Genomic DNA, 26,854 nt, shown 5'->3' with positions numbered 1-26,854 from the left:
TGCCTTATTCTCTTAATCCCTGTTCTGTCATTTTTTTTCATCCTGATAGGGCAAACAATAGGATCTGCTATTTGTCTGTCTTTAGTGATTATCTGTGAAACTGAATGAAGAAGTATTAGGTTTGAGAGGAGAATATTCCAGGGGTTCTTAGTTTCTTGAATCTGTATGTGGCTGTCTTTCATTTCTTAGAGACTGCCGAGCAAATTTGTCCCATCTCTCACTGACTCCCTTTACAAAAACACTTCTGAAATAGTACCTCTGAGCTTAGAATCAAAGACCTGGAGTATAGAGCTCTTGCTTAGCTTTATGACATGAACCTTGGTGCACATATATGCAGCAAGGGTCGTCATGTGCCCTGAAGTCCTGGTCCTCAGTCTCCCCACTTGTGAGGAGACYCCATCCGCCCAACATGTCTGGGTTTCCTAAGATATGTGCAGGGTCACGTAGGAAGCGGGGTGATTTTCTTATCCTAAGGCAGAGAAAGGATACGACTTGGACATTATCTAGATTAAGAAGTCCTTTTAGGTCTTTTGTGTAGATAGTGCCTATGCATGTTAATATAATAGTSTAGTCCTCAGTGCATTTATTCTGTCTAGCCACAGAACAGGTCTCTGCCATGTATTTAACTACTAGCATTTTGTCACAGGAGTTGAAGCTTCCTGTTAAACTGTGCACAGCTGTTTTTAGGTGGAAGCTGTGGAGAATAGCACCATAATTATTCTGAACTCGGATGTGATATTCCATTTTCTGTTGTGTTATTCCATTTTCTTACTCAGTGTTTATATCTTTTTATTGTATCTTATTTTTTAAAAAATGAGAAACAACATGGAAAATTTTGTCCTTTGATACTCAATTTACTATTAAGATTCCGCTATTATGATGGCAGGAAAAGTGTGTGCATAATAAAGCATGTATGCCTATCTTGACATTCCTGTCTAGTCAGTAAAGTTTAAGAGTAGAAGAGTTTCAAATTCATGCCCATTCTAGGAACAGAAATAGACAACTCTGTAGTCAAATGCAATGTTATGCAAGACTGCAAACAAATTTTGCTGTATGTGTTACCTTTATGTGGTGATAAAGTCTCTTGTATGCTACTTTGTAATACTGATGAAAAGTTAAGTTTGATTTTTAATTTCTCTTAAAAATTTACAGCTGCCAAAGAGACACAGATCCTTGAAAAGGAAAGAAAGGCAAAACTTCAATATGAAAAGCAACTGGAAGAAAGGCAGAGAAAGCTAAAAGAACAGAAGCAGAAGGAGGAACAACGGAGGGCTGCAGTAGAAGAAAAGAGAAAGCAAAAAATAGAGGAGGAAAAGGTAATGTGTGTCAAAGACATGTGGTTTTATAGCTACTCCTATACTGTGTTCTTACCATATCCTGAAGTGACGAAAAGGAGGATGATTACATTCATCCATCCTATTTTGGTTTGCTTGGAAAGTAGCAGGAATTCTCTGTGTGTCAGAACATAAGGATGYTTTACACAATTGTACAGTGGGCTTTATAGATCTGTGTCTTCTTTCCTCATCACAGTCGTAGTTTTAACTATACCAGAGGCACCTTGGATTTTAGGAGCATTAGTTGCTGTTTGGCCTTTGATAATTTTTAACATAAATGGGGGAAAATAAATAATAATTCCTAGATTTCTAAATTCCTTCCAGTGATGTTGCTCTGTAGAGTCTGTCTGTAAATTAGCATTGGTGAATGGGCTTAGATTTTCCCTGTGTCTTGCTCCATGGGAATGCAGTGGTGGCCAAAGAGCCTAATGTTTCAGTTTTTCTAATTCACTGTTCCTGGTATATTGACTGTTTTAACGTGACTGTCACTTTATCTTTCCTCTGACTGCACATTGACCAACAAAGCATTATTGAGTTATGGAACTTGTTGTTCAAAGATTCACGGAAGCTGAAAGCAGAAATAAATACATCAACTTGTCATCCCCTTTGGTGAATAAGTCTGCTAGTGGATTTAGGTTGGATGTAGATTCTGAGAGAATTGGTTTCTAGAAGCAGTGTATCAGTAGTAAAAACACCCCTGCATACTTGCTTTCTTAGCTTGCTATTAGCACTTGCTGTGGGTTATTGGTGAAGAGATGTGGATCTTCCCCTTGGAATCCAGCTATTGTTGGACTTCTAGGGAAAGGCACAGGGTCTTTTATACCCTGTTTGACTGGCCATATAGTGCATATTCACCAGTTCAGTCATCTCTAGTCAGCTTCTCAGTATGCCCAGTGTGACATTTGAACTTCACGGAATAGCTCCCATTGCTGAAGAAAGAACAGAAATGCTTGGGTGGGCCTTAAGTGTTTTCTGACACATTATCATCTCTTTAACTACTTGGAGCAAAACGATCCTTTTTGCTTCGAGAGATGTATTAACTTTAAGCCTGCAGTACATTATTTGTGCAGTTTCAAAGATGGTGGATATGCTTTTTAGTCACCATCTGGGTGAATGATCAAGAAAAACAAGGACTAGCCAGGGAGCATTTGATGGTGTTAACTTTGCCTTTACCTAATTCCTAGGGGAAGATCATGCTTGCACACAGTGCTGTGCACAAAGCTGTGCACAAAAATCTGTCAGGTAGAACATGCAGTGTGCACTTGACCTATAAACCTTGCTTTTAACCAGGAAGTGAAAGCAGATCTTGCTTTTCAGACAGTGACACTGGAGAACAGTTGCTTTTAAAGAAGCTGTCTTTGCCATCAAGATACCATCTGTGCTTGTAAACTTACCAGGTTTAAGTACGTGAACAAAATCAGTCTCCCAGAGTCTTGTATGGTACATTAGCTAATTCGCTTTCAGTTAATCACCTTCCTTAGATCATGTAGAATTGTATAGAATAATGTAAGAATTACAGTTGTGAAAAATGTGGGGAAAAATAAGTAGCTCCCTGGCTAAGTCTTGAAGGCAATTAGCCATGGCTAAGGTGGAGGTATCTGTCCACTCGCAATTATTCTGCTGTTCTGTACATCTTTGCAACTGACTCTTTTCTCTTGTTCTTGGAAGGAGATCTATGTCTTTAATTACAGCTTTCAGGAATTACCACACTGCACATATCTTCACAGAAATGTCACCTATAGATTACATAATGTCTGGGCGGTTTGGTATCTTAGGTAAAATCTAGCTGAACTTAATGTTTAAGGAAAAAAAAAGAGCTAAGCTTTATATTTCAACAGAACTCTTTAATTTCACCTTTTCACATGGTATGGAATGCTTCTTTCTTTCCAAGTTTGCTTTGTCTGTTTTACACAGGGACTTATTTAGTCCACATTTTGAAATGCTGTTGAAAGAAGATAAATCCTTCTGTCCTCAAGAGGGAGAACTGTTTGGATAATGAGTCCCCTCGGCATCTTACTGTAGCATATCAGCAGCAAATACTGCTTCAAAAGATCATTTGGGATGTGACTGTTCCAGAAAACAAATCTGTTGTTGATACTTTCATTGAAACCTGGCTGATGATGGAAAAGAAATAGTCTAACGTCTAGAAACAAAGCCACCTTCATACTCTGTCCTGCCAGCAATGGTAGCTGAATCTAGAGTTCAGAGATCTTTCTGCAGCTTTGTCTTCATGTCTTGCTGTTTCTGGATTCATTGCATTTCTGTTAATGTCAGAATCTCTCAAGAGTTGGGTCATATAGTCCTCTGCAAATACAAATAACCTTATGCTTAGTGTTTTATAATGGAGATTTTTAAGCACCTTGTAGAAATAACTTCAGAGTATAAGCAATCCCAACTGTAAACAGTTATTTTTGCTTAGTTTGGGGTTCATCCTTATTTAGAAAATGAGTAGGGAATCTGTTAACATGCCAAATGTAGTTATTTAAAGTAAAGAATTGAACAGATTATCTATGCTTTAGATCAGCCTAATCACATTTGCAGTGTTTTGAAACCATTGTCACCAACACTGTGTTTTTACAACACCGCCTCTTTATCRGGCAGTACAGGTAAAGCATTTGAAATCATACTGGAAAAAATTCTGTAGCTTGTCTTCTGGCATGATTGTGCCTGGTAGTGATTACATAGATTCACAGCAGAGATGTTGTCTGATGACAGGAGCGATATGAAGCAGTCATGCACCGAACCCTGGAACGAAGCCAGCGACTGGAAACACGACAGAAGAGATGGTCATGGGGAGGATCTGTAACTCCGGATTCAGAGAGCAAAGCAGGTGAGTAGCAAGACTAAATACAGCATATCACGGGTGAACTCTGGCAGGTATGGTGCTGTTTATGGGAACCTGAGCATCTTTTACCTCCCTTTGTTCTTGTAACAGCATCTACAAAGAGGTGTTGGGGGGCAAGGGTTGTACCTACACTCGCTCTGAAATGCTTTTCAGACCCTTGGATGCTTTGGCTTTGGGACATGCTAGACAGAAACCACGGGGAGATACGGCACCAGGCAGCATTGCATTGCCTGCCCCCAACCATCACATTAGGGGAGCTGTAATTTTGAATGTTAAAATAATTCTGATTCCTTCAGACACAGTACTGTTAATGTTTGCTTATGATATAAATTTTCACTGTGATATCTGCCCTTCCTGTGGTTTGGTAGAGAAATGCTGATTGCTCTTTGCCCTTGTGACTTAGCTTACAAATCTTCCTCTTCTACAGAACCACAGACTGCAGATGAAGGTGAAGCTGGCGGTATTGATTTCCAAAATGTTCTTTTTCTGTTTCATGTTCACTACTAACCTTTTAAATTCCAGTTCTTGTTTCTCTGATACTAAGGAAAACTATCCTCACATCTATCTTTTCCTGGATCTAGGCCAGCTGTGCGGTGAATGTGATTCCTAAGTGGAAAGCAGTCCCCTATGTCTTTAACTATCCCTCCTAGCTAATTAAACTACAGATTGTCATGGCATGCTGAGGGAATTTAGAGAGAAAGGATATTTTAAAGATGACTGGACACAGCATGAGAGAGGAGAAGAGATATTCCTAGCTGTGTATATTTTGAATATTGTGATCAAGTTTAAAAAAGAATTCCATCTTTGAAACTTTTTGCTGCTTCCTGATGTGCTGAAAGTCCTTTGCAGGGGTGGTTTTGTTTTGTTTTACCAGCAAATGAAGTAGCGGTTCTAAAATTAGGTGATACTTTGGTACATCTTTCTTAAAGGGAATGGCTTCTATGTGCAGTTTGATACTTTTTCCATGGAGGGCTCTGCAAAACTATACCAGGCCATTTATCTCAACGTAATTCTGTGTATTAAATACCATTTCATTGGATTTCTAGCACGTTGCACTGCAAAGATAGACATTTGTAGAAATTCTCTGGATTCTTGATAAATTCATCAAGTCCATACATTTAATATGTGATTTTTTTTTTTTTTTGTAGCTAGTTTAAGATGATAGCCTTCAGCAGAGACCCAGCTAAATCTAAATTCTCTAAATCTTTGTATGCTCTCAGCAGTACTAATTCAGTACAGCTGTCTTATAATGCTGACAATGTGAGACTTGAAAATGCAATGAAATTCTGACTGAGTATGATTTAACTACTYTGGTTTATTCTGGCAACACAGCAGAAGCATATGTGTTTTATTTAGCATCCCTTTTCCCTTTCTCTGCTGTGCATGAATCCTCATTCTTTTCCCAAATGAGCCAATTTGCCTGGATTGGTTTACCTGTTAAACATTTGTTCCTTGGGTGTGTGTATATAAATCTAATTACTGTTTTCCACATTACTGAGTAGTAGTCAAACTAACTTCTTCAGGAATAGCCTGTTTTCTAAAGCTCTTTTCCTTCTGAATTGCCCAAAGCTTTCAAGTTTGCAGAAGCTCTTTCATGACTGGAATAGGGAAAAAGTTCAGGCCATTTTATATTTACAAATATTTTGAGCAGAAGGCTTTGACTTTAAGTTCTCTAGGCAATTAATGCAAACTGAAATTTTCTGGGAAAAGTTCAAATAGCTGCATGAATATACTTTCTTCTGGAATGGTAACATATAGTATAAATTTTATATTTCAGTCAAAGGCATCAATTTTAGCCTATGCTCTTGCCGCTTTGCCCTGTTTCCCAATTAAAAGTAGACACTGATACTCCTTTTTTTCTCTGATACGTCTTTTCCTTTTTTTTTTTCTTGATTTTTTTAAATATTTTTTGAGTCTTCTAATGGAAATTTGATAACTTCTAGTCATTTGACTAAATAACACAGCCCAACTTAAGAACTTTTAAGCTTACTGAAAAATGCTTTGCTTACTGTAATCTTTCTCAAGGCAAGATTTAAGTTTTTGTCCTCTGGATCTCAGCAAGTAATAGACCAGTTTCAGTTTTCATGGAAACATCAAAATCCTAATTTGAAAACAAGAGAATTTTGTTTCAAAATGCCTCCATTATGTTTGAAGGCCTTTGATATCTGTGCAGTTGGTGTTGATGCAGCAGGCAGACTTTCTTCTGAGAGTAGCCACTAGAGGGTAGAATTTCCCTTTGAAAACATCAGACACAAGAATTAGCAGCTTCTTGATGTTTCTGCTCAGTTGCCTTCATTTGCAAAACATCCTTTTCTTTTTCTTAACTTAGAAAAATACCTACAAAGTTCAGATCTCCGTTTCTTAACCAGATTCAATAGGTGCCCCATTCTTGCCCTATTACCCTGTCGGGGCTGTTCTCTTAATTCCCCATACCAAGAGCTTTGCACTTCCTTGGCCTCAGCTCCAAAATCTGGTCACCACYTCACGAGGTTTTGCTTTTTTTTGCGAGGGAGCCTCAGTCGTGCTCCCAATGGGAGTCCTGTGGTGGTGCAGGAGTCTGGGCTGGGTACATATATCACARGCAGGGTGCAGAGGCAGGCTTGTCCATATGCATCCGTGTGCCCTGGCTGCTTCCACRTGGAGCTGCTACAGCATGCTAGCCAAAGGAAAAAGCAGCTGCCTCTGTGGTGAGTAATGCTGCCTTTTCCTTTGGCATTGCTTATGCACTAACGAGTTCACATTAATCACCTTTGCTGTCCAGTATGCCAACAGAATCAATTACTTCTGTTTGATATATAGTGTTTTTTTGTTTATTGTGCCGGTCTGCACTGCTTTGTGTGCACTGCCCTTCTCTGCTTATTGAGTTTCCATAGTAACAGGTACATGCTTTTCCAAGGCTTTCCCACTTTGGAATAGCTTACATCCTGAAGGAGTGTTTCTGAAGTTAAAAAGCAAATCTTCATGTGGCTTGAGRTAAACTAAGAATTTGAACATTACACTATGTGATTATACACATTCTAGTACAATTTTTTTAGAAGAATTGGAAAAATAGTAGGAAGCGTGAGCTTAAGGAATAACTTTAGAAATAATTTTCAGAAAAAAATTAAATGCCTTTACATGTTAGGAGCACAGGCTTTAAAAAATCTCTTGTGAATGCATGTGCACATGCATAAAGCCTTGACATGAGTCCAGCAAAATTAGCATGCCATTTCTTTCGACGTTATAACTTGTGCTGATTGGGTCGTGTTCAAAAGGCAAAAAAAAAAAAATCTGTATTTCTCATTAAGCAAAACTGGAAATAGCTTTCAGGATGTAAATACTTCCAGAGCTGTCCCAGAAGAATGTGTGAAAGATGCTTCCTCAGATGTGAAGGTGAGTTTTAAGCAAGCACTTCTTTACACAGCCAGCAAGCGGTCCACCTCCACAGCAAACCTCAAACAAACAGAAGCTGGGGTGAATAAACGTTTATCATCATCTGCAGCACTTCTAAACACTTCTGATCGAAGTAAGTGTTTGTGTTTCTGCTGGTAGCAGGTGAACTGCTCAACCTGCTGTTTGGGGAGGAGGCAGGAGGAGGAAGGATACTCCTCTTCCTCCCTAGCTGTATCTTTCACTTCATATGTTGATCTCAAACGCATTTCATGCAATTTGTTAATCCAGCTTGACTGTTCAGGGCTTTGACCCAGTTGATGTGATCTCTGTTAGAGGAGAAGAGTAACGGTAATGATTGTCGTTCTTCTTTTTTATTATTTTTATTTCTGTAATTGTTTTACTAAAGCCAAATCTTGCTGACTGATTGATTCATAAATCATTTCACATAAACCTCAGGGGTTTGCATGCCTTAAATCACACCCTAAAATTCCAGCAAGCTCAAAATAGTCCAAAAATATTGAAATTTGACTTGTTCTCTTGTACAATTTCAAATCTTTGATTGTCTTGGTGGAGGGAAATCAACTTAGTTGTGACATCTTTCTATTAGGCAGGTCCTGTGCTCTGTAGACACACACCTCCTTTCTAATATTAGAATTCACGTACAGAAGAATGCATGAAAATCTCTAACATCGGGTGGGTGGAGATTGTTTTGCCTTGACCTGGAATCACAGCATGATGATAGCCATAGAGTGCTACTCTGGCATAATTTCCTAGCCCATTAGAGTCGTGTGTTGTAAGAACTTGATGCTGATGGACAAATTRGCATTTCTTAAACTGTTAGTACATACTGCTGCTTCCAGACATTGTGGAGTGTGTCTTACTCTGCCAGTGGCTGTCAAGGAATAGAAATAGCCTTGAATCCAGCTATTCCTTGTGTCTTTTTTTTTAATGGGCTTCTGATAGTATTTTCACGCCAAAATTCCTCTGCCAATATTTTGTGGCTTCCAGTCTTGTTTTGAATTACAGCTTTAGGGTGGATGAACCTCCTGACTGCGTTGTGTCTTATAAAGTGTGCACCACCCAAATAGTTTTAACAAAGATCTAGAGAGATGGGGAAAATCTCTGCCCTTCCTGCTCTCTGGTAAATCTCTTCATGTGTGTGTCCTCTCTTCCTCCTCTCCTCTCCCCAACCCCATTTGTATAAAGTACCTAAAGAGAGGAAATGTGAAACAAAGCTTGTAGGATGCTACATCCAAGTTATTCTGTAAATCCTGACAATATGCCTTTTCTAAATCCAAAAAAAGGACAGAAACACAAGGAATTGCCCTAATCTACTTGTTAGGAAAGTTGAAATCATTTGTATTATCGTAGATCACTTTATTTTATCCTGAGATCTCCCTGTGGCAAAATTTCTCCAGTATTTTAGCAGCCTGCCCATATCCCAGAAGGGTTTGGGTTTTGTTTTTACCCCAAAGATGAAAAGCATTAATAGACTAAGAGCTGTTTTATTTGAAAACAAGTTCAGGCAGGACTTTGCTGCAGTGTTGTGTCAATCTATGACCTTTGATGAAATTTGCTGCACTGTAAAGATCACAGACTTGTACTCATACCCACTATGTCTAGTAAGGTATTCAGTAAGCATATATCTATACTGACATAGCTGCAGGGCAGTCTCTGTGACTCACTGGAGACTTCCTGTGATTTTAGATGATTTTTGTATATAATGTGTGTGCAAGGTTGAGCTGCAGGGTATGAGCCAGAGACAGGGCTATAAAGAACAAATTAAGCTGCTAACAGAGAAAGTAAGTCTTTRATTATCAACTAATTGGGATTGCTTTCAAACTTACTTCAAATTCCTTTGTGAATCTGTAGTCATTTTGGAGAAAAACAGTCTCAAATGGCCTGAAGTAGATGATGGGGTAGATGGAGTATTTCTTCAGCTGTGATCTGTGCCAGTTTTCAGATGACCACTTTGCTTATTGCTTTTTCTTGTTCAGAATGTGAGTAATGGCCTTTTTTAATTACTACATGTATTTAAAAGGACATAAAAAAAAGCTGGCCTTGGGGTCAAATGCAACCTGTCGACTAGCATCCTGTCTTGGTGATCAGTAACATATGTGAGGAAGGAGTATAAGAAATGGTACATATAGGGAGTGATTCTTTCCTGATACAGGTATCCTGCTTCTGAAGGCTTCATAAATCCGTGTACTGATTTGGCAAGTGGGGATGATGTTAGAAGGGGCTCTCTAGGCATTTGCACAAAATTAATCCATGCACTTTCATTTCCAGGTACCACAAAGAGAAGTGCCTCATTAAACAGACTGAATAACAAAGTTCCTCTACAGTCTCAGCAGTCAGCACCCAAAGGGTCACAGGTGGAACAGAAAGGTGCTAGAAACCAGCTTGTTTTGAGAATTGGGAAACARTAAATGGAATATCTGAAGCTCACTTTAAACCATGTCCCAGTTTTGATATAAATGTTATCACTCAGAATTTACTGCTGTGCTTGTGGTCCAGGCACTTGGACATAAATATCATTATGTACATTCCAGTATACTCAATAATTTAGTTTCTATAAACAAACCTTTTCCTCTGTAAAGTGGAAGGGTGGGAGGAGAAAACTAAACCATTTAGCTAGTGAGGAATTAGTTCTTCATAATGAAAGCTCAGGAGTTTTAGATGATTTTTTTTGACAAAAAGTATGAGAATAACAGTTCAGAACATCATATGTATAAATATCTTGTTAAAAATAATCTCGCTTACGCTTGGTCTCTAGGAGGAACAGAAAAGAAGAGGAGCACATCTTTGAATAGAATGAGTAGTAAACCCCCTTCCACTCCTGAACTAGAAAAAGTGAAAAAGGAAGAAAAAACAGGTGTTGTTTCGTAAAGCTAAATATTTCTCTTAAAAGCCGTTCACAGTAAAGTTTGGGTAGGCTAACTTTCGCTAATTTTCTTTGATTCTGATTTCTAGAACTTTGTAAGGACTATTAGCTACCTAGTGGCAAAGACAGAATTGTAAATGGTAAAGATTAAATTTCTTGTTTGAATAAAAATTCCTTTAAGTAGGACTTTTAATTAAATTGTGCTACAAGTAGGTAGCAAAATATCTCTCTGCTCAGAATAGAAGTATATTTAAAAGTTGACAGACTTGTATGCAACTATAGTAAAAATGTCACTATTTTATTCACATAGGCCAACCTTACACTTTTGCTTTTTAAGCTCTGTTTTATCATTCAGTTTAAAAGCAACTTCTCTGTTCCTGCTGCTGGCCTTAACCTTGTGCATGCAAATGAAGGAGGAAACCTGTTCTCACTTCAGTCTGTTTTCCATTCTTTGTATTCTCCACTGGATCACAAATGTCTCTTTTTTGGTAACGCTCCTTAAAGTTGAAGTCTAGCAACCTTTCTAGTATGTTTTTCCCTTTGAGTTAACCATTCTGAAACTTTCCTTTTCAGCAGCTCTTCTGAACACTCGAAACTACAGTATTCTGCTTCTGAACCTTTGCTGTATGGGAGAAAGACGGGTGCTGTCCATGTGAATTTGTTCAGCTGACACCTGACAATAACCATCTGCTTTGATTTGAGAGGCCTCTGTTTATTACAGAGCCTTTCATGCTGTCTAGAGAGGMAAGCTCTGCAGAGCTGGGTCAAAAATGTTTTGTATTTTGACTGGCTGCAGCATAAATCTGTGTTGTGTTTGTGTGTTAGTCCTTACCAACTAAAATGATTAGCAACCAATGGACAATCAGCACAACATTCGAGATTGCAAAGTTTATTTTTCCTCTGTTAATAGTTTGGATTTCCCCTTTCCATGACTTCAGTATTTTTTCCCTAAAATGCTATGATTTGCAACAATGCTCACAAACCTCCTTTGCTTTTTTGCTGCTTGTCTCTTCCATTACATGATTTCATGTTGGATCCTTTTTGATTTGTTCCCATCATTTAGCTCGTCGCTCCCAGGTCAGTCCTCTGGACAGTAGCGTAATCAGTCGCCTCCTCGCCCCCACACAGGCCTCCTTAGCTAGGAGTAAAAGTGCTGCTACATTATCGGCTGATGGACAAGATCCCTCAGGTAACAGGAGGGCAGTAAAGCTTGAAAGTTTTATTCAGTTGCTCTTCAAGCAGGCAACTTACATGATAGTCACTGTGCTGCTCTTCAGTGGAGATTGGACAATTAATATGTGGTTGCATATTATTTATGTGATATTTTCTTTGGTCAGCAATAACCAATTYGTGTGCTATGTTGCATGTTTACTTTTCAAGTCTGTAGAATAATACTAGCTTTTGAACTCCAGTGTCAGTTTGCCTGCTTTGCAGAGAACTGAATGCTGGTGTTTTGTGTTGTTTTCCTTAACTGACTCAGAGGTCTGCATTTGAGCATACCCTCAAATGAATCTGAGGCTTATTTAGTAGAGAACAGTTGTAGGAAATGGGGAGGAAAAATAAAGAGCCAAACATGACTTCAGAGGAGGCCAAAAGAAATAAGTGCAAGGCCCAGATTTCTTTATGGGGAGAAACTTGTAGGTACATGACAAAGGGGATGCTTTAACACTAAGTGCATGGAGCTCTGAGCCAGCTTCATTCAGGCTGCTTGTAGAAGCAGAGGTGTATTAGGAGAGAACGTGCTGTAGAGAAACCATGGCTGGGTCATATATTTTTATGTTAGTCCAAACTGAGCTGGTAGGTCACTCTAGCAGCTCATGTTGGTACTAGCAGAGGGATCTCTATAGCATCTTCYGTTGCAAACCCCAGCTATGTCCCATGTGTCTTACATGGGTAACTGAATGACTGCAAGAGTGCTCCAGAAAATATGTACCTTGCACCAGTGTGGAGTCTTCTCTCCTCTTCTTTTGCCTTTCAACCTGCATTCCCAGTTTTTCTTATTTCCTCTTAAGTATATTCCTTCATCTTCATTTTTTWAAAATCTTATGCCACTTGGTCCTTTTTGATAGCAGTAACATTTCTACACTGCTACCRTTACGTAGCCAATCCTTTACATTTTTGGTTTGTAGTCTGTGGTTGTTTTTTTCCCTCATCTATCTCTGTGCTGCTTTTATTTTACCATGAATATCTCAATTCGTGTCATGTGGGGAAATACCATCTTTTTCACTGTTACTGACAGCATGTGATTTATTCACGATTGCTGAGTTAAATATAACTTCTACATTTGTACCAGTTTATTTAGAGGTACTTTCTTCATTTCAGTAGACAGCAACCTGTGCTTTAGCACAAACAGTGCAGTTCTCCTTAAACAAATGCTATAAGTATAAAAATAAAATGTGTTTTCCATAAGAGTACAAAAATTGAGTGCTGGCATGTCAGAGTTTATCTGTCAGACTATAAAAAAAAAACAGGTACCTGGTTAGAGAAGTAGKTTTTTACAAGTATATATATTCAGCTGTGATTATCTTAAGAAATACAATCTCTTGCAGCATCTTAATATATACGAGATACGGACACTTAAGATAGCAAAGGTATTTTAGCTTGACAGTTAATTCTTTTCTGTTGATCATTTTCTCACACAGCTTCTATTTTGATTTGTTAATGTGGATAAAAGCCACAAATATGTAGTGATAAAGGGATTGGAAGGAAAAGTAGAATAAAATACTGTTACATAAAACTTATTCCACAGGAAGAGTGTGTAAAGTAATTCATAGATTCCTGTTGTAATGCTGCTTTGTAACCAGCCTTCGAAAGGAAGGATTTTTTCCTCCCTGAGCTTGRAGGAAACATTCTTAAACCACTCCCTATGACATGAAGAACTTSTAATGAGTGTTGCTAGGCCATTAAAGCTGTTCTGAAGTATTGGTGACTAGATGCAGCTTGGCTAAAGTGACCCTGACGTGTGGCAAACTTGGAGATTATTTGGAAAAGCATTTTATTTTTATATACTCCAAACTGCTGCTTTCAGAATGGTTTTATTCTTGGTGCTGTTGCTTCCAGAGTACTAATTGTGTGGTGGTGGTGTCTGTGTCCATGACCCATTGCAATGTGCACTTCCTGTGGTGTTTCTCTGTACGATTTCTAACACACACAATCTTTCTCTCTTTCTCCCTCTTCCTTTTTTCCTATTCTTATGCTGTGCACTTGTTTCTCGTTTTGTCTTGTCAAATTCCTAACTTTTATAGAATCTTACCTCTGTCCTCGTTCAGCTTCAGCCAGTTCCATCAATTCCCCAGTCCCAACTCCTAAGGTGCCCGTGCGCAGTCGTAGCATCGACAGATTGAAGTCCACTGTTTCTTCATCTGATGCAAGCTCACCTGACTCAACACAGGTTTGTTGAAAATCCACAAGATTTAATTTTGTAGTAATCTGGGGGTTTGGAACAGCTCAGAATGTGATCCTGTTCTGTTTTCTTACTGAGATATCCTGTAGCAGTTGTTTGAGGGGAAAAAAAAGCGTAGTACTAAAATTGGGTTTGAATAGTGTTATCATCGATCTCTCTAATATCTTAAAGACCTGTTGCTTGCTAGTTACAACTCTTGTATTTTTGATTATGTAACATATCTACTGAGTCTGTGCTCTAGAATACAAAGAAAATCTATATGCCATATAAAGAAGTTTTATGTTTATTGTGCTAATACGTCACCTATTTTTGGTCTCTAATGTATCCTAGAAAGTTAACATGGTTTTTTTATGGATTTTCTTAGAAGTCAGAGACAGAAAAGCTGTCCCCAGGTTCTAGGGTAAGACGTCCTCCGTCACCATCTCTGCCTGCCCGTAGAAGATCCCCTTCTCCCGCTAATTTGGTGAAGCGTCCTCCATCGCCTTCCACAGCTAGGTATGCATTGTGGTTAAATATTTTTTACTTTATTAGACCGAAATGAAGGTTACCTCCTGTCTCAGACAACTGTGATATTAGAACTCAGGCAGCCTACGCAAGGCCGTGTTCATGTACATAAGGACAATTCACTTTGTCCACTTTCTCTTCCATACTAGGGATGTGGTCTGTGCACTGAAGTAGGATGYATGCAAGATTTCACTTAAGTCAATCAAAAGGTATCAGTTTAGGAAACTCCTTGGATTGGGACCAAAGAGAGTTTAGTCTTGASACAGAGTAAATGGAGGTCTGTGCTAGCAGACCTGTTTTAAAGTTAGCCCCAAGGACTTAGTCCGGGTACCCCGAGCATTTTGAAATCCTGTGTTATGAGGAAGGAATTTGAGTGTGGCCTTATTTTTCAGTAAGGTACATAATATAAACTAACCAAAGTTGACCACTGTCTGGAGCATCTTGTTTGAGATTTTCAGYATTAGCCCTGAAGAATGTTCTTTATTTCAGCAGACAAAATCAGAAGACTCGCCCGCTTTCACCTAGCGTATCAAAACAGAGGCCACCATCTCCTACTCCAGTCTCCAAGCCAGCACCCATCCAACGCCAACCTCTCACACCAGGTGTAATAAACTTTACCAAAAAGAAAACTGAAGCAGAGAGCAAACCAAAGGATAAGAGCACAGAAGGAGTGGGGCAAGAGCAAGGTGCTTCACCAGCCTCGGACAAGGATGCAGTAGCAACTACCACAAAGACCAAAGAAGGTGAGTGTTTCTCAGTGTCTGATCTACTCCAGACTTCTCCAGCGTTCACTAGGAYGGGTGAAGTCAGACCAGTAGAGATTGGGATTTTTAAAAGTGAAAACTGTTCGTTGATAATTTCTTAGTTAAATGGGTAGGGGAAGGTTAGTACAGTAGTGAGCTTATTTCCTTTGGAGATCCAATATTTATGTCAGTAACTTTTAGTCTTCCTATTTACACTGTAGGTTAAGAAAGTAAACTCCTCTTTGCCTTTTGACTGCTGAAATTTCCTGTTYTCCTTTTGAACTTCTAGATATCCTAGCTGAGAGTTCTGCTAGCTTAGATTTGTAAAGCCAGTAAACATACAGATTTTTGTTCCAGTTGGTAGTTCTTAAAATTTTATACAAACTTGCTTGCAGGAAAAGGTCAGCTCTCATGCAACACAGCTTAAAAAACAGTTTTCAGAAAACTAGAAGTCTGCCTGAGTCTCAGTTCCAGTTAGTTGCTGTTTGCTGTCGCAGAAGAAAGTGGTCAGYGCACAGGCCATGCCCAGGACTGACCTTGGTGGATTGTGGAGGACTGTGTACCAGAGAAGCAATTAGTTTTCAGGTCATTTTGTGGTGCCAAGTAAACATGAGTGCCCATCCCTCATGCTGGGGAAGGCTGTCCGCCTTCTCCAGAACAGAATCTGGGAGAGTCTTCTGATGAGGACTTGCAGGCACTTCTMTGTGGAGAAGATATAGGGGAAACTCAGCAGCAAAAAGGGATCTCTGGAGTTGAAACTGCAGGCAGTGGGCAGTACTGAGGGCAGGTAAGTAGGCCTGCATGTTGCTGCATGTGCAATTCCTTTTGTGCATTCCTCAGCTGGTACAGTTGTCTGTGAGTTCTGTGACTCTTCTGAGACACTGCTCAATGTGGGATGTGAAGCACTTTTAGTCTGTTGTGAAGTACTTTTAGTCTGTCAAAGAACCCATTTATGGTGCAGCTCCTTGAGCATATGTTCCTCTAGAAGGAAGCTTACCTGTTCTAGTCACATGCCAGTATTTGTGTGAGGTTGCATATCCATTTTCAGTCATCATTCTTCCCTGCAGTCAGACATCCTTCTCTCCATGTGTGTACATTACTGTAATAAATGTCTTGCATGCTCAGAGGGCACAGTCATAATCAATGTTATCACTTTATGAAAGCTGCCATAACAATCTATTCTGTTCCTTTATCTTCCACTTGTTTGAGAACAGATGTCCTTGTTCCTTGGGTGCCTTACCTGTCTCTTCTCCACACTGACTTCTGGAACTATATTAATCCAATTTATCCTTTCCTTTTTATTCTGTTGCTGATACCTAAGCTGTTTGTCTTTGTGGTTTGTAATGATGCTCGATGAAGCTCTTTTTCCTTGGCATATACAAGGTAAAGAAATAGTGGCCATGTTGTTGAACCTAGAGATGATTTGGTTTATCTCTCTGAGCATTTTAATACAATGGAATATTGCTGAGTGTTCCTCATAATATATAAAAAGATTTTATATGAAATAAAAAGTTTMATGTATTTTTCAAGGCACATGGTGAGCAGGAAATAACGATGGACATCTGTGTAGGCATTTCACCCTGTGAGTTGGTGCAGTACCATATCCCATCAGCTTCTGAAAGCAAAGTGTACCAGCAAATGGCATGTGGCAAATCGGTGTCTAGGTCTTGTAGGTTCGATGTAATTGAGCTTTGCGTACTTAAATCTTCATTTCATCTCTTCTTTCTCAATCTGAACTTGATTGCCTCTTGCTGACAGACAGCAATCAAATCTCTTTGTCTTGTTTTCTGTGTGTCTTTGTACAAAAAAATGCCGTTCTGCAGTAAAACATTTTTTTATTTTTCAGTGGCTTGGAGCAGTTGTCATTTCTGGCAGCAGCCTTTCGCAGCTTCTCTGASAGTTAAAAGGCTTGTTTCAACTTAAAACATAAGAAATGCTCCTTCGTGAGCTCTCACCTTATGCATGATGATAGGTAATAAACAGAGATCTATCTTGGAGCCTCTTTTTTTCTTTTCTTTTTTTGTATCCAGCTAGAGAAGGCTTTGGAATAGGTAAATGTGCATAGGTGACCTGCGTTGAAATGAGTTAGAACCTTCTCACAATCAAAGAGATGACTCTGTACAGGCCTGCTTGTGTTTTTATAGTCAGAGAGAAAAATAACAGTCCAGGAAGGAACTGTCCCTGCCTTCTCACGCAGCAGATAACATGGAATATTTTTTTAAAGCCTYGGGGAAAAATTACAGCTTTTTGAAAGAAAAGAAGGATGTTCAGCTTTTACTTCTTCACATGTCTCAAGTCTTCTGCATCCTCCTTACTCACTCGGTAATCAAGAATGCCAGAGAGGACCTCACTAGAGGCAATCTCTTGTTCCCAGTGACTGCAAGTGCCTTGAGACTGCCTCTTTACTCTTAAAGCATAGGCTAGAATTAAGCAAGACCAACAGATCAGCTTTAAAATTATTCTGAGTTGTGTCTCTTACCTGTTTCTCTCTCTCCCCTCCCATCAAGAGATCATTTGACAAGACAACTGTTCTTGTCATCAGCAACAATACTAGAAGAACTAAGTAAATGGACAGCTGTATAAAATCCTGGCAGTGTTTTCCTTAGATGTCATTCCTTAGGAATCACATTGGGAAGGCCAATGCCTTGCCTTACGTACAAGGCCATGTGTGTGTTCCCCAGTGCAGCTTGTTCACCACAATTGGCAGAATTGTTTCCTTGTATTAAAGTGCTCAGAAGTTGACCATACAGTTACCAAATTGAACAGAAGCGGCATGATGGACTGAATTGTCACAGAATGTGCTTTCACAGCCAGATAAACTGGTGATTATTGGCACCCTAAGATTTCCTATGAATATAAAAGCTAGGTTGTTAATGTTGTGAAACTAGAAGAGAAATTTTAAACTAAGTATTTCTGCTTTGTGCTCATGGGTGTATGCTCACTTTTATTGGAAGGAAGAAAAATGTATTTTCTGAAGCTTTTTTTTTTAATGTTCTTTTAAGCATTCTAGAGTAAAAGTATCTTTTTAGAAATACGTATTATGGTAATTTTTGAACATCTTTACTTATATTGCCTGAAAAGTGGTTGAATCAGTGTAGCTGAAATAAGTTGTCATTCAATATCAGTGGGATACTGTGGCTTTGTGTTCATCTCTACAGGGCTACACCTTTGTATACAGGATACACTTGCTGCCTGATGAGTACTGATCTGGAAGATTACGGATCATTTGACCAAAAGAAAGATGTCATGTCGTATTTAAATTGCTGGAGCCTTTTTTAATAGCAATTTCTTTTAAACTTTGCAGAATCAGGTAGCAAAACTATGGCAGGGACCACCACAGCTGAAGAAGCTTCAAAAATCTTGGCAGAGAAACGACGTCTAGCACGGGAGCAAAGAGAGCGTGAAGACCAAGAAAGAATTCAGAGGCAGGAAGAGGAAAGGTAACAATTTGGGAGCAGGGAATGATGTCTATTCTGGAGGGGCATGGTTAGAGTGTATGCTTTAGATATGTATGTTCCCTAAGCATTAGCTTAAGATCCTGTAAATCTTATTGCAGTTCCTGAATAAGTTCAGACAGTTTCTGYGCTGTTCTGAATATTATGTAACATGAGATACTGTCTGTTTTGCAGACATTGGTATAAAGTTATCATAAACTTGTATATAGTCTTCTATGGATGTTTTGTCAGAAATGTGCTGCCATGCCCTTACTGGATGACGTCTGATCTGGCAGTGCACACCTCCTGTATGATATCAGTGGAACAAAGGCTATGGAAAAAAATCTTTCAGAAACAAAACCTAACTTATTTTGTGTGTGACAGTGATTGAAAGGTTCATTCATGTCATGGATGCTGATGGTATTTATTAAATAGTTATCTCTTAATCCTGTTCTCTGTCAAATATTCCATTATTGGAACAGATGGCATTGGACTTGACTTAATCAGCAAAGAGCATTTAAATACTTGCAGGTAGTTTCTTCCAAGTTGATTTTTTTTTTCTTACTTTAACTGGTCTAGATAGTGAGATTTGTAAATAGACACCAGAAAGTATCTTAATGCTTTTAAACTTTAACTTTCCTGCTTCCTAGTCTGTCATATGTGCATGTACACTTGAAAGTAATATTCAGTCAGTAATCTGTATTTTGGAAATGCTAGAATCAAAGAAGAAGAAATGGCCAAGAGAGCAATTGAAGAAAAAGCTCGACGGGAAGAGGAGCTTCGCAGACTGGAGGAAGAAAAAAGACTGGCTTATGAAGAGCAGCAGAGACAAGCTGAGGAGGAGAGGATTCGTCGAGAACAGGAGGAACAGGAAAAGCTTGCAGAGCTTCAGCAGCAGGTCTGCTTGTCTGTAGACTTCTCTGTATTCCTTGTGCAAGCTGTTGACRTGATTTCAAGGGGCTTGTCTTTTTTGTGTTCCATAGAACAGTTTTATSAAACCTCTGTCAGGAGCAGTATAAGCAGAGTTCATCCTGTGAATGATTGGAGATTGATTATGGAATGCCTTCAAGTCCTTTTCTTTGCCTTATTTTGTGTGATTTTTTTTTCCAGTATTTGATATATACAGGACTAGACAGAAGCAGATTTTTTAAATCCATCTGGGACACTATTTTGCATACAGGAGACAAGGAGAACTGTAACATTTTTGCACTGCTCTCATTTTCCCAACTTACTGCTATGAATTATAAGAGAGTGGTCGTTCTGGAAAAAGCAATCTAGCTTACTCTGATTTTGTTAAATTAAAGATCTGTAGTGTTTCCAAGCCTGCTGTTCCAGTTGCTATATATAGTCTTTCGCAACGGAGATCTGTTTACCTTTGCAAAGGCATTCTCTGCAAAGTGAAGGAAGTTGTGCTTTGCAGAAAGTGGACTTTTTTGAATTAGATTAATTTTGAAAATCAAAACAGTTTTACAGTGAAATTACTTGCATTTAAAGAGCTATATCTTAATGGATTTAATCCACATGTGTGTCTGAACTTTTGTTTACAAGGTTGCTTATGCTTATAAAAATAATTTAGACAGCATTCACTATCTCCTCCTCCTCTTTCCAGTCATACTGGAAAAGAAGAGTAAGATACAGCCAAGTGTATTGATAGTAATATCTGACTGCCAAGATTTTTTAAATGAACCTTGCCACATTTAGCATGTAATTGTTGTCCTGTTGCTTCATAAAATATCCTTCTTCAGCAAATCTTCATCTTAAGCTTTGAACCATGAATAACTCAACATCAACCAGAATATTTGCATAAGTCTAGTAGTCACACCCAGTTTTTCTTTTCAAATTATTTTTTTATTCTTTTAGTAATAGATAATTAGTGTCAGTAACAGGATAGCTGGCTTTTACCTGCAGTGTTTTATAATACTAAAAGAGTTATTGTCTGAGAGTCCTYTCTGTGTTGAACAAGGATCTTGCAAGAGCTCTGCTTTTGATTGTTGAGAATGTGAGGAGCATTTGATGCAATTTTCTTCGCATTATTTTCAGAGAGAAGAAGCTGAAGCAAAAGCCCAAGAAGAGGCTGAGAGACAGCGGCTGGAAAGAGAGAGGATTATGCAGCAAAATATGCAGGAAAGACTTGAAAGAAAAAAGGTGTGCTGAATTGCAAACAAACTAACAAAAAACATCTTGACCTAAAATAGTGGGATATTAGTATTAAAGCAAGCTGGTCTAAGTAAAGTGAAGGCATAAGCTGTCTCAGATGTATCTGAGTAGAAATAACATGTTTTGGGGGAGAAAAAATTCTGGCCTATGAGCTTTAGAAATTGCAAAATAGTACGTTTATGAAATATGAACATTTTTGATGATTGGTGAAAGTTTAAATCAGAAAGTTCTGTTTCACATATATTTTTTTTCCATTTTAACAGCGAATTGAAGAAATAATGAAAAGGACACGAAAATCGGATCAAAATGAATCAAAGGTACTTGTTTGTTTGGATCTATATAGTGACACACRGTAGGCTCATAGAGATCCACAGTCGTGACACACTTTCCTTCCTGGCTTCGTATATTTGATTAAAGCAAATCCTAGATGTTCCTTGGGCTTCTAGGTCTGTTAAAAATCCAGACTGAAGTCTCCATGTAGCATCAAGTCAGTAAATATGTAGAACATACCTTGAAGATGCAGAAAGAACGAACTCTGGAGTAGCTGTTATGTCAAAGGTGGTGGTGGCTCTTCCACATTTTCTGTCACAGACTCTGGCTTGGCTGGACTTGTTGTTGGGCAGCCTGAGAATTGAGTAGTGACTTTGCCAGTCCTATTAGTTGATGTTCTCTCCCAGGCAGGGTTGTGGCTTGTAGACTTGTGTGGCCTTCCTGCTGCTCATAAARCAGCCTTTGCAGGAGCTGCAACGGAGTCATTTCAGAATGCTAAACTGTAGTGAGCTGTTGTGAATAACACTTGGGGAATTCAGTTGCAGAATGAAGAGAAGTCTGCCTCCGAGGTCATTGAGGGAGAGGATATTGAAGAGGAGGAAGAGTTGGGTCTTGAGAAAATTGATCGACCAGGTAAATAACCTTACTGAATCAGATCTAAGTGTTTCAATGATGTTTAATCATTACTAAAAGTGTCACTGAGTATTGCAGTAGTCTGAGCACCCAAGTCCTAGAAGTGCCGTTAAGGCTCTCTGTTCAACTGTAGTATGGATCATTGCCTGTTYCATGCCTTTTTCCTTCAGGAAAGCTAAATGGTGTTGACTTACCCCAGGAAGCCAAGCAGGAGACAGAAAGTTGTTCGGAGATTGCATATAGCTTGACCTCTACAGAATCTGAGGTCCAAGATGGATCAGAGTTGAAACCCAATGAAGTATTTATGAATGGAAGTGACTTGAGAAGTGATGAGGGATCTCTACTAGTTGCTGAATTAAAGGATTCCAGGTGAGTCTGTGTACATGATTGTTTTGCTGTCAGAGCAATTATCTGTCATGGAAGAAATCCTTCTCTATACTTCAATAAAATTTAGTGTTACGTGTTGCATTGCATTAAGTTTTGCACCCTGCTAGCTGATGGTATTTCTGCGGCTTGCTCCAGACTTGCTATTAATTTTACTGCTTCTTGTAGAGGCAGTGAGTTCAGGATACTTAGTTAATGAGCGCCATCTTTAGATGGCACCTCATTAATAATAGTGGCTTTGCTAAAAATTGAGAGACAGAGTCAGCAACACACCAGTGTTACTGCTTGTAGAAAAAAGCATGTGTCTTGAAATCTTTTCCTATAAAATGACTGGCAGTTCATTTCCTTAAGAGAACATTAAGCAAAGGGGAGGTGGACAGGACTGAAAAGCAAGAATAACCTACAGAAAGCTCTTGAACAGTTTCAATTGTGCTGAAACACCAGATACAACACAAAAGCTTCCCTTAATGGGATTTTTTTTTGAAAAAGTATTTCAATTTTTATCTCTTTAGACATAAAGCATTTCTGTCTAATACTGGAAGAAATTGTCTTCTGATGCTTGTTCCAGTTGCTCATCTAAATGCTAATGATTTAGAAGAGGCAGTGTGGACTCTTTTAAAATGATGATAAATTAATTTCATTCCTCTAGTGAGGGAATACAGAGACATTTTCATGATTTTCTTAAGAATGAATGAAAACTAATCACTGATTTGGGTATAGATTGTGAATGTTTAACTTGTCTTCTGAGGCTTGATTTTGGTTCAAAAAAGTCTAACCAGAAAAAAAAAAATGAGTTGTTCAGTATTAAAAAAGGAATTTAATAGACTTTAAACTTGCTGTTTTTTGTATCAAATTTCTGGAGTAAGCCCTTACTTTGAGAGCTATTAATGTAGTAAGAAGTGTGTGTGCTGTTGAATCGTTCTTCCCCTCTGGCTCCTGGGAAGGACAGCTCATGTAACTGCTCTGAAGAATCTAAAGATTAAATATCCTGGTATTTTAATGAAATTATGCATTCTCTTTCTAGCCATCCTGCAAAAGAAATGGTTGCTGATGACTCAGTAATGTCGAGTGTTAATGAAGCTGTGCATACAGTTGGACTTATTCAGAATCTTAATGGAAAATCCAGTTCATGGACTTTTGAGGAGTTTATTGACGTTGGAATACATTCCAAGTCAACCAGGCTGAGTTCGGACAGCATCCCTGCTGATAACTGTAATCAAAACTTGAATGATGCTGCTACAATTCCTTCTAGTCCTAAATTGGTATTTGAGGAAGATGGTGCAGTGAATCCATTGACCAAACCTGTAGATGCTTCATCAGGTAATCCGAGCTGATTTCCTCCTTTATCTCCTCCTCTGGCTAGATAATTCACTTTCTTGCAATTTACTCTCCTTGCCTTAACTTCAGCTTATCATTTTCAAGGCACTTTTTTGCAGTGTGTAGGCTGGAAGAAAGCTCTTCCTTTAGTGCTTGTAACTTGCATTCTGTCAAAATGAGTCACCAGCTGATGCCTTTTAAGGGGCTTGSTTTATACTGTGGCTAAAGCCCAACATTAAGGCTTTTCCAAAGACACACCTGAATCCCTGTGAAGCTCCTGTAGCTCTCACCAGCACTGAAGCCCATCTCTTGTATTTTAGGCTTCTTCTGAAATGTCTTAAATGACACGTTACTTTTGAAGATACTAACAGTTTAAAAGGTGTCTGATGTAACTCTTTACAGATAAGACCTGGCCGCTTTCCCCCTTCTGCTCCTAGGCATGTTCTCTAACGTTTTGATACCGAGCTGTGTGGCCTTAGGAGGTTTCTTCAGGCTCTGGCAGGATCGTAGCTGTCCTTTCCACTTACTGTAGAATAGCCTTTCCCTTGACTAAAGGGTGTACCACCCTCCTTAAATTACACAAAGACGGTTTGGTTACATTTTGGGAGCAGTAATAGAGCTTCAGATGCAGTACTCTGAATTTTCTGCAAGATGCTGGGTTGCCTCCAAAGCCACTTCCAGTTGAGAGCCCAGAGGCTGATGCATACAGGCCAGAGGGGCTTCAGTATCTAGTTTCCATAAGACTTACCCATCTCTGGTGTTGGAGCTGAGCGGACGTGCTCACAGCAGGAGATCTCTGTCCGGGAGGTAAATGACTGCGTGAACAGTTGAAATGAATGATAGTGAAAAAAAACAAGACTTGCTCTCCAGTTTTCCTTCAAACCGTATGTAGCACTTTTTTGATTAAAGTGTAGCACTTTTCTAGACTGAACTGTTTCTTGAGTCTCCTCTGTCCCTGTGCGTCTTGCAAATTGTAGTGTGACTCATGGGCATAGCCTTCCTGAGCCCTTTCTTGAGGCYGGGCTATGGCGAGAGAACAACTTTGATATTGCTGGTCATGTTGTGTCTTCTGACCAAAATCATTAACTTGTTCATGGAAAGAAGTGTTACCTTTTAGTTTTGCACTTAAGTATRTTTTGAGATCATATTATGTAAGAATTATGTACACAGCTTCAGGAACTAATACTCATATATTAGAAAAATGCTCCTGTGCTGTTTTTTTTAAGTAACTGAGTAGTTCCRTGCCTGGATGTAGCTTGACATCAGTGATAGACTTGCGTGGAACACAAACAGTTGTGATGGTTAAATGTTTTCTTTTCTTTGCTCTTTGGACAGAACTGTGAACACTAGAGACCTGGAAATATTCTGATTGCACTTCAGTAATCCAGTGTTTTATCAAGTACCGAAGGCCTTGTTTTGAAAAGCTGCTTGTTTACCTTTACCCATCTTCAAGCTTGCAAAAAAAATAACAAAACACCAGGGGAGGGATAACAAAACTCCTAGATTTGCACCTTGAAAACATTTCAGGGAGACTCTTTTTGCTGTTGCTCCTTTTCCATTTGTTTAGCTAAATGTTGAATTGAGTTCCTTGTTTAACTATCACTTGATTCCCTTTTACAGACTTTCCATGAGCCTGTTTGGGTCCTTTTATTTTCATATCACTGTACTGTACAGCAGKGTGCCACTGGAGGCTTCCCAGTTAGCTACTGGCCACATTTTGCATAGTCCAAAAGAGGCACTTAATGAAATAAAAGACTCATTCAGTGCATGTTAAAACTGAACTCCATTTGTAACGGTCTTCTGAAAAACACTGTAGGCGTGTTGGTTCAAGAAGTATTTAAAAAGGCAAAATTATCTTCAATATTGAATTAGGTAGAAAAATTTCTTACTTCCTAACAAGAAAATGTTGGCAGTTTCAAAAAAGCAGTACTGTACCATGACTAATATGTTTTAATCTGTTGGAAAACATGRAAACGTTTTACAGCATATGCACTAATATGTTACAAAAATGTTGATGCCTGGACATGTTTGTCATAGTGCAGTTTAAAATTTGTCATTCTTTTAAAAGTGTTTTCCTTTGAATTACGTATTTAAGTTTATCTATACTCATGTAAGTATTATTTTATTGTGTACATAACAGTATTAGACCCTTGAAGTCATGTTTTGTTCATGTTAATTATTCAAGTGTTCCTGTGCTAGCTTTATAACAGTGGCTGCAAACTGCATATGCATTTCCCTTCCTCTAAAGTCTGCATTAAGTAATCTATTTAACCTCAACTCGCCTGCTTTTTCCAGCATGAAGAGATTAACTGTACATCTTCTGAAAAAAGGGCTGCTACTAAAAGTAGTAATGCAGCCTTCTTCTTATGTCTTCTGTAACAGAGAGATTGACTAAATGATTAAAGAATAGCTGTTTCAAATCCTGCTAAAAACYGTTGGCTCATACTTCAAGTCAAATGAATTATCCCGAATGGCAGCTGTGTTTTCAGTGTTCAGATGCAAATATTTTTGCTGGAACTAAATGTGTTCTTTCCTCAACGCCACGTTACAATAGGAACCCCCCTCCCCATCTTACCCTCAGCCTTTGCTACTCAGAATATGGTAGAACTGTTTTAGACTTAGAGCAGTGCCTTAGGTAAAAAGACAACTGTATTTTTATATGATAGCTGTTTCGTTCGGGCAGAGACAATCATTCTAACAAACGAGATGCTGATATTTTTTTTTTTCCTGTGCAGATACTATTTGTTGAAAGGTCTGTTACAGCTCTGTGTAAATATGTGCACACTGTTAAATAAACTTTGCAGTTGAACAATACTTTATTGCTGTAGTACTCAACATTACCTTACTGAGAGCCTCCACATCCTTGCTGTGCTGACCAGCCTTGAGGTGCCTTCACGTGCTGCTCCTACTGTTCCACACGTAGCACATTCCCAAAACAAGGAGCCTCTTTTGGAATTGTGTGACCAGAAAGGTAGCGGTATTAAGATACAGTGTTGTCCTGCCTATGAAATACTTGTTACTGCAGTATTCTTTAACTCACTTTTCACTTTAAGTCTTTCTCTTTTACACATACAACCAACATCTGTATGATTTAACATGCTCCAAGACTAGAGTGGAGCGGCGACTGTCAGGAATACAGCAAGATGCTGCCTTTGGTTTTACTTGGAAGAGTTGTTACTGTTAAGGAACATCTGGAACACCATCCAGTTTACGMATATTTCTGTTTGGAATCAGCTGGTGCTGTGGAAAAAAACCTTTAAACCAGAGTTCAGGTCAGTGAGACRGAGGTGGGTGTAGATAGTGGTTGTACCTGTCTTCTCCAAAGGACTCTTCTGCAGGGCCTGTTCCTAGCAGATGGTCCTGAGTCAGTTATAAAGGAAATGGAAAAGGTTTGTGGAAAGTGTTGGGTTGGTCCTCAGCTATTTAAGGGCACTGTGGCAGAACCTCTTACCTTGCCAGAGGAAGGACAGTGTCGGAATTGAGCTCAGAAGCTCAGCCCTAAGAGTTGTCTGTCATATGAGTTGGTGAAATGAAAAAACAGTTTTCCAGACTGTAAGACTCCAAACAAGCACTA

The 26,854-nt window shown here is 38.9% G+C and overlaps 1 protein-coding gene across 1 annotated transcript in view; it reads left to right on the top strand.

Annotated features, from left to right (window-relative positions):
- Positions 1 to 25,995, top strand: part of MAP7D3 (MAP7 domain containing 3) — a 31,037-nt gene extending 5,042 nt beyond the window's left edge. The window contains exons 4-20 of the mRNA XM_026039098.1: positions 1,153 to 1,316; positions 4,050 to 4,164; positions 4,607 to 4,639; positions 7,583 to 7,684; positions 9,841 to 9,939; positions 10,328 to 10,426; positions 11,499 to 11,624; positions 13,681 to 13,826; positions 14,203 to 14,333; positions 14,832 to 15,085; positions 18,390 to 18,525; positions 19,237 to 19,417; positions 20,560 to 20,664; positions 20,940 to 20,993; positions 21,486 to 21,579; positions 21,750 to 21,948; positions 22,988 to 25,995. Coding sequence (XP_025894883.1) covers positions 1,153 to 1,316; positions 4,050 to 4,164; positions 4,607 to 4,639; positions 7,583 to 7,684; positions 9,841 to 9,939; positions 10,328 to 10,426; positions 11,499 to 11,624; positions 13,681 to 13,826; positions 14,203 to 14,333; positions 14,832 to 15,085; positions 18,390 to 18,525; positions 19,237 to 19,417; positions 20,560 to 20,664; positions 20,940 to 20,993; positions 21,486 to 21,579; positions 21,750 to 21,948; positions 22,988 to 23,297 — 2,348 coding nt within the window. The 3' untranslated portion in view covers positions 23,298 to 25,995. The remainder of the gene's footprint in view (positions 1 to 1,152; positions 1,317 to 4,049; positions 4,165 to 4,606; positions 4,640 to 7,582; positions 7,685 to 9,840; positions 9,940 to 10,327; positions 10,427 to 11,498; positions 11,625 to 13,680; positions 13,827 to 14,202; positions 14,334 to 14,831; positions 15,086 to 18,389; positions 18,526 to 19,236; positions 19,418 to 20,559; positions 20,665 to 20,939; positions 20,994 to 21,485; positions 21,580 to 21,749; positions 21,949 to 22,987) is intronic.
- The last annotated feature ends 859 nt before the right edge of the window (positions 25,996 to 26,854 follow it).

This window comes from Nothoprocta perdicaria, unplaced genomic scaffold, assembly GCF_003342845.1.
Source record: "Nothoprocta perdicaria isolate Ctin4 unplaced genomic scaffold, notPer1 scaffold_22, whole genome shotgun sequence".
Classification (NCBI taxonomy): domain Eukaryota; kingdom Metazoa; phylum Chordata; class Aves; order Tinamiformes; family Tinamidae; genus Nothoprocta; species Nothoprocta perdicaria.
This window is presented reverse-complemented; position numbering and strand designations above follow the sequence as displayed.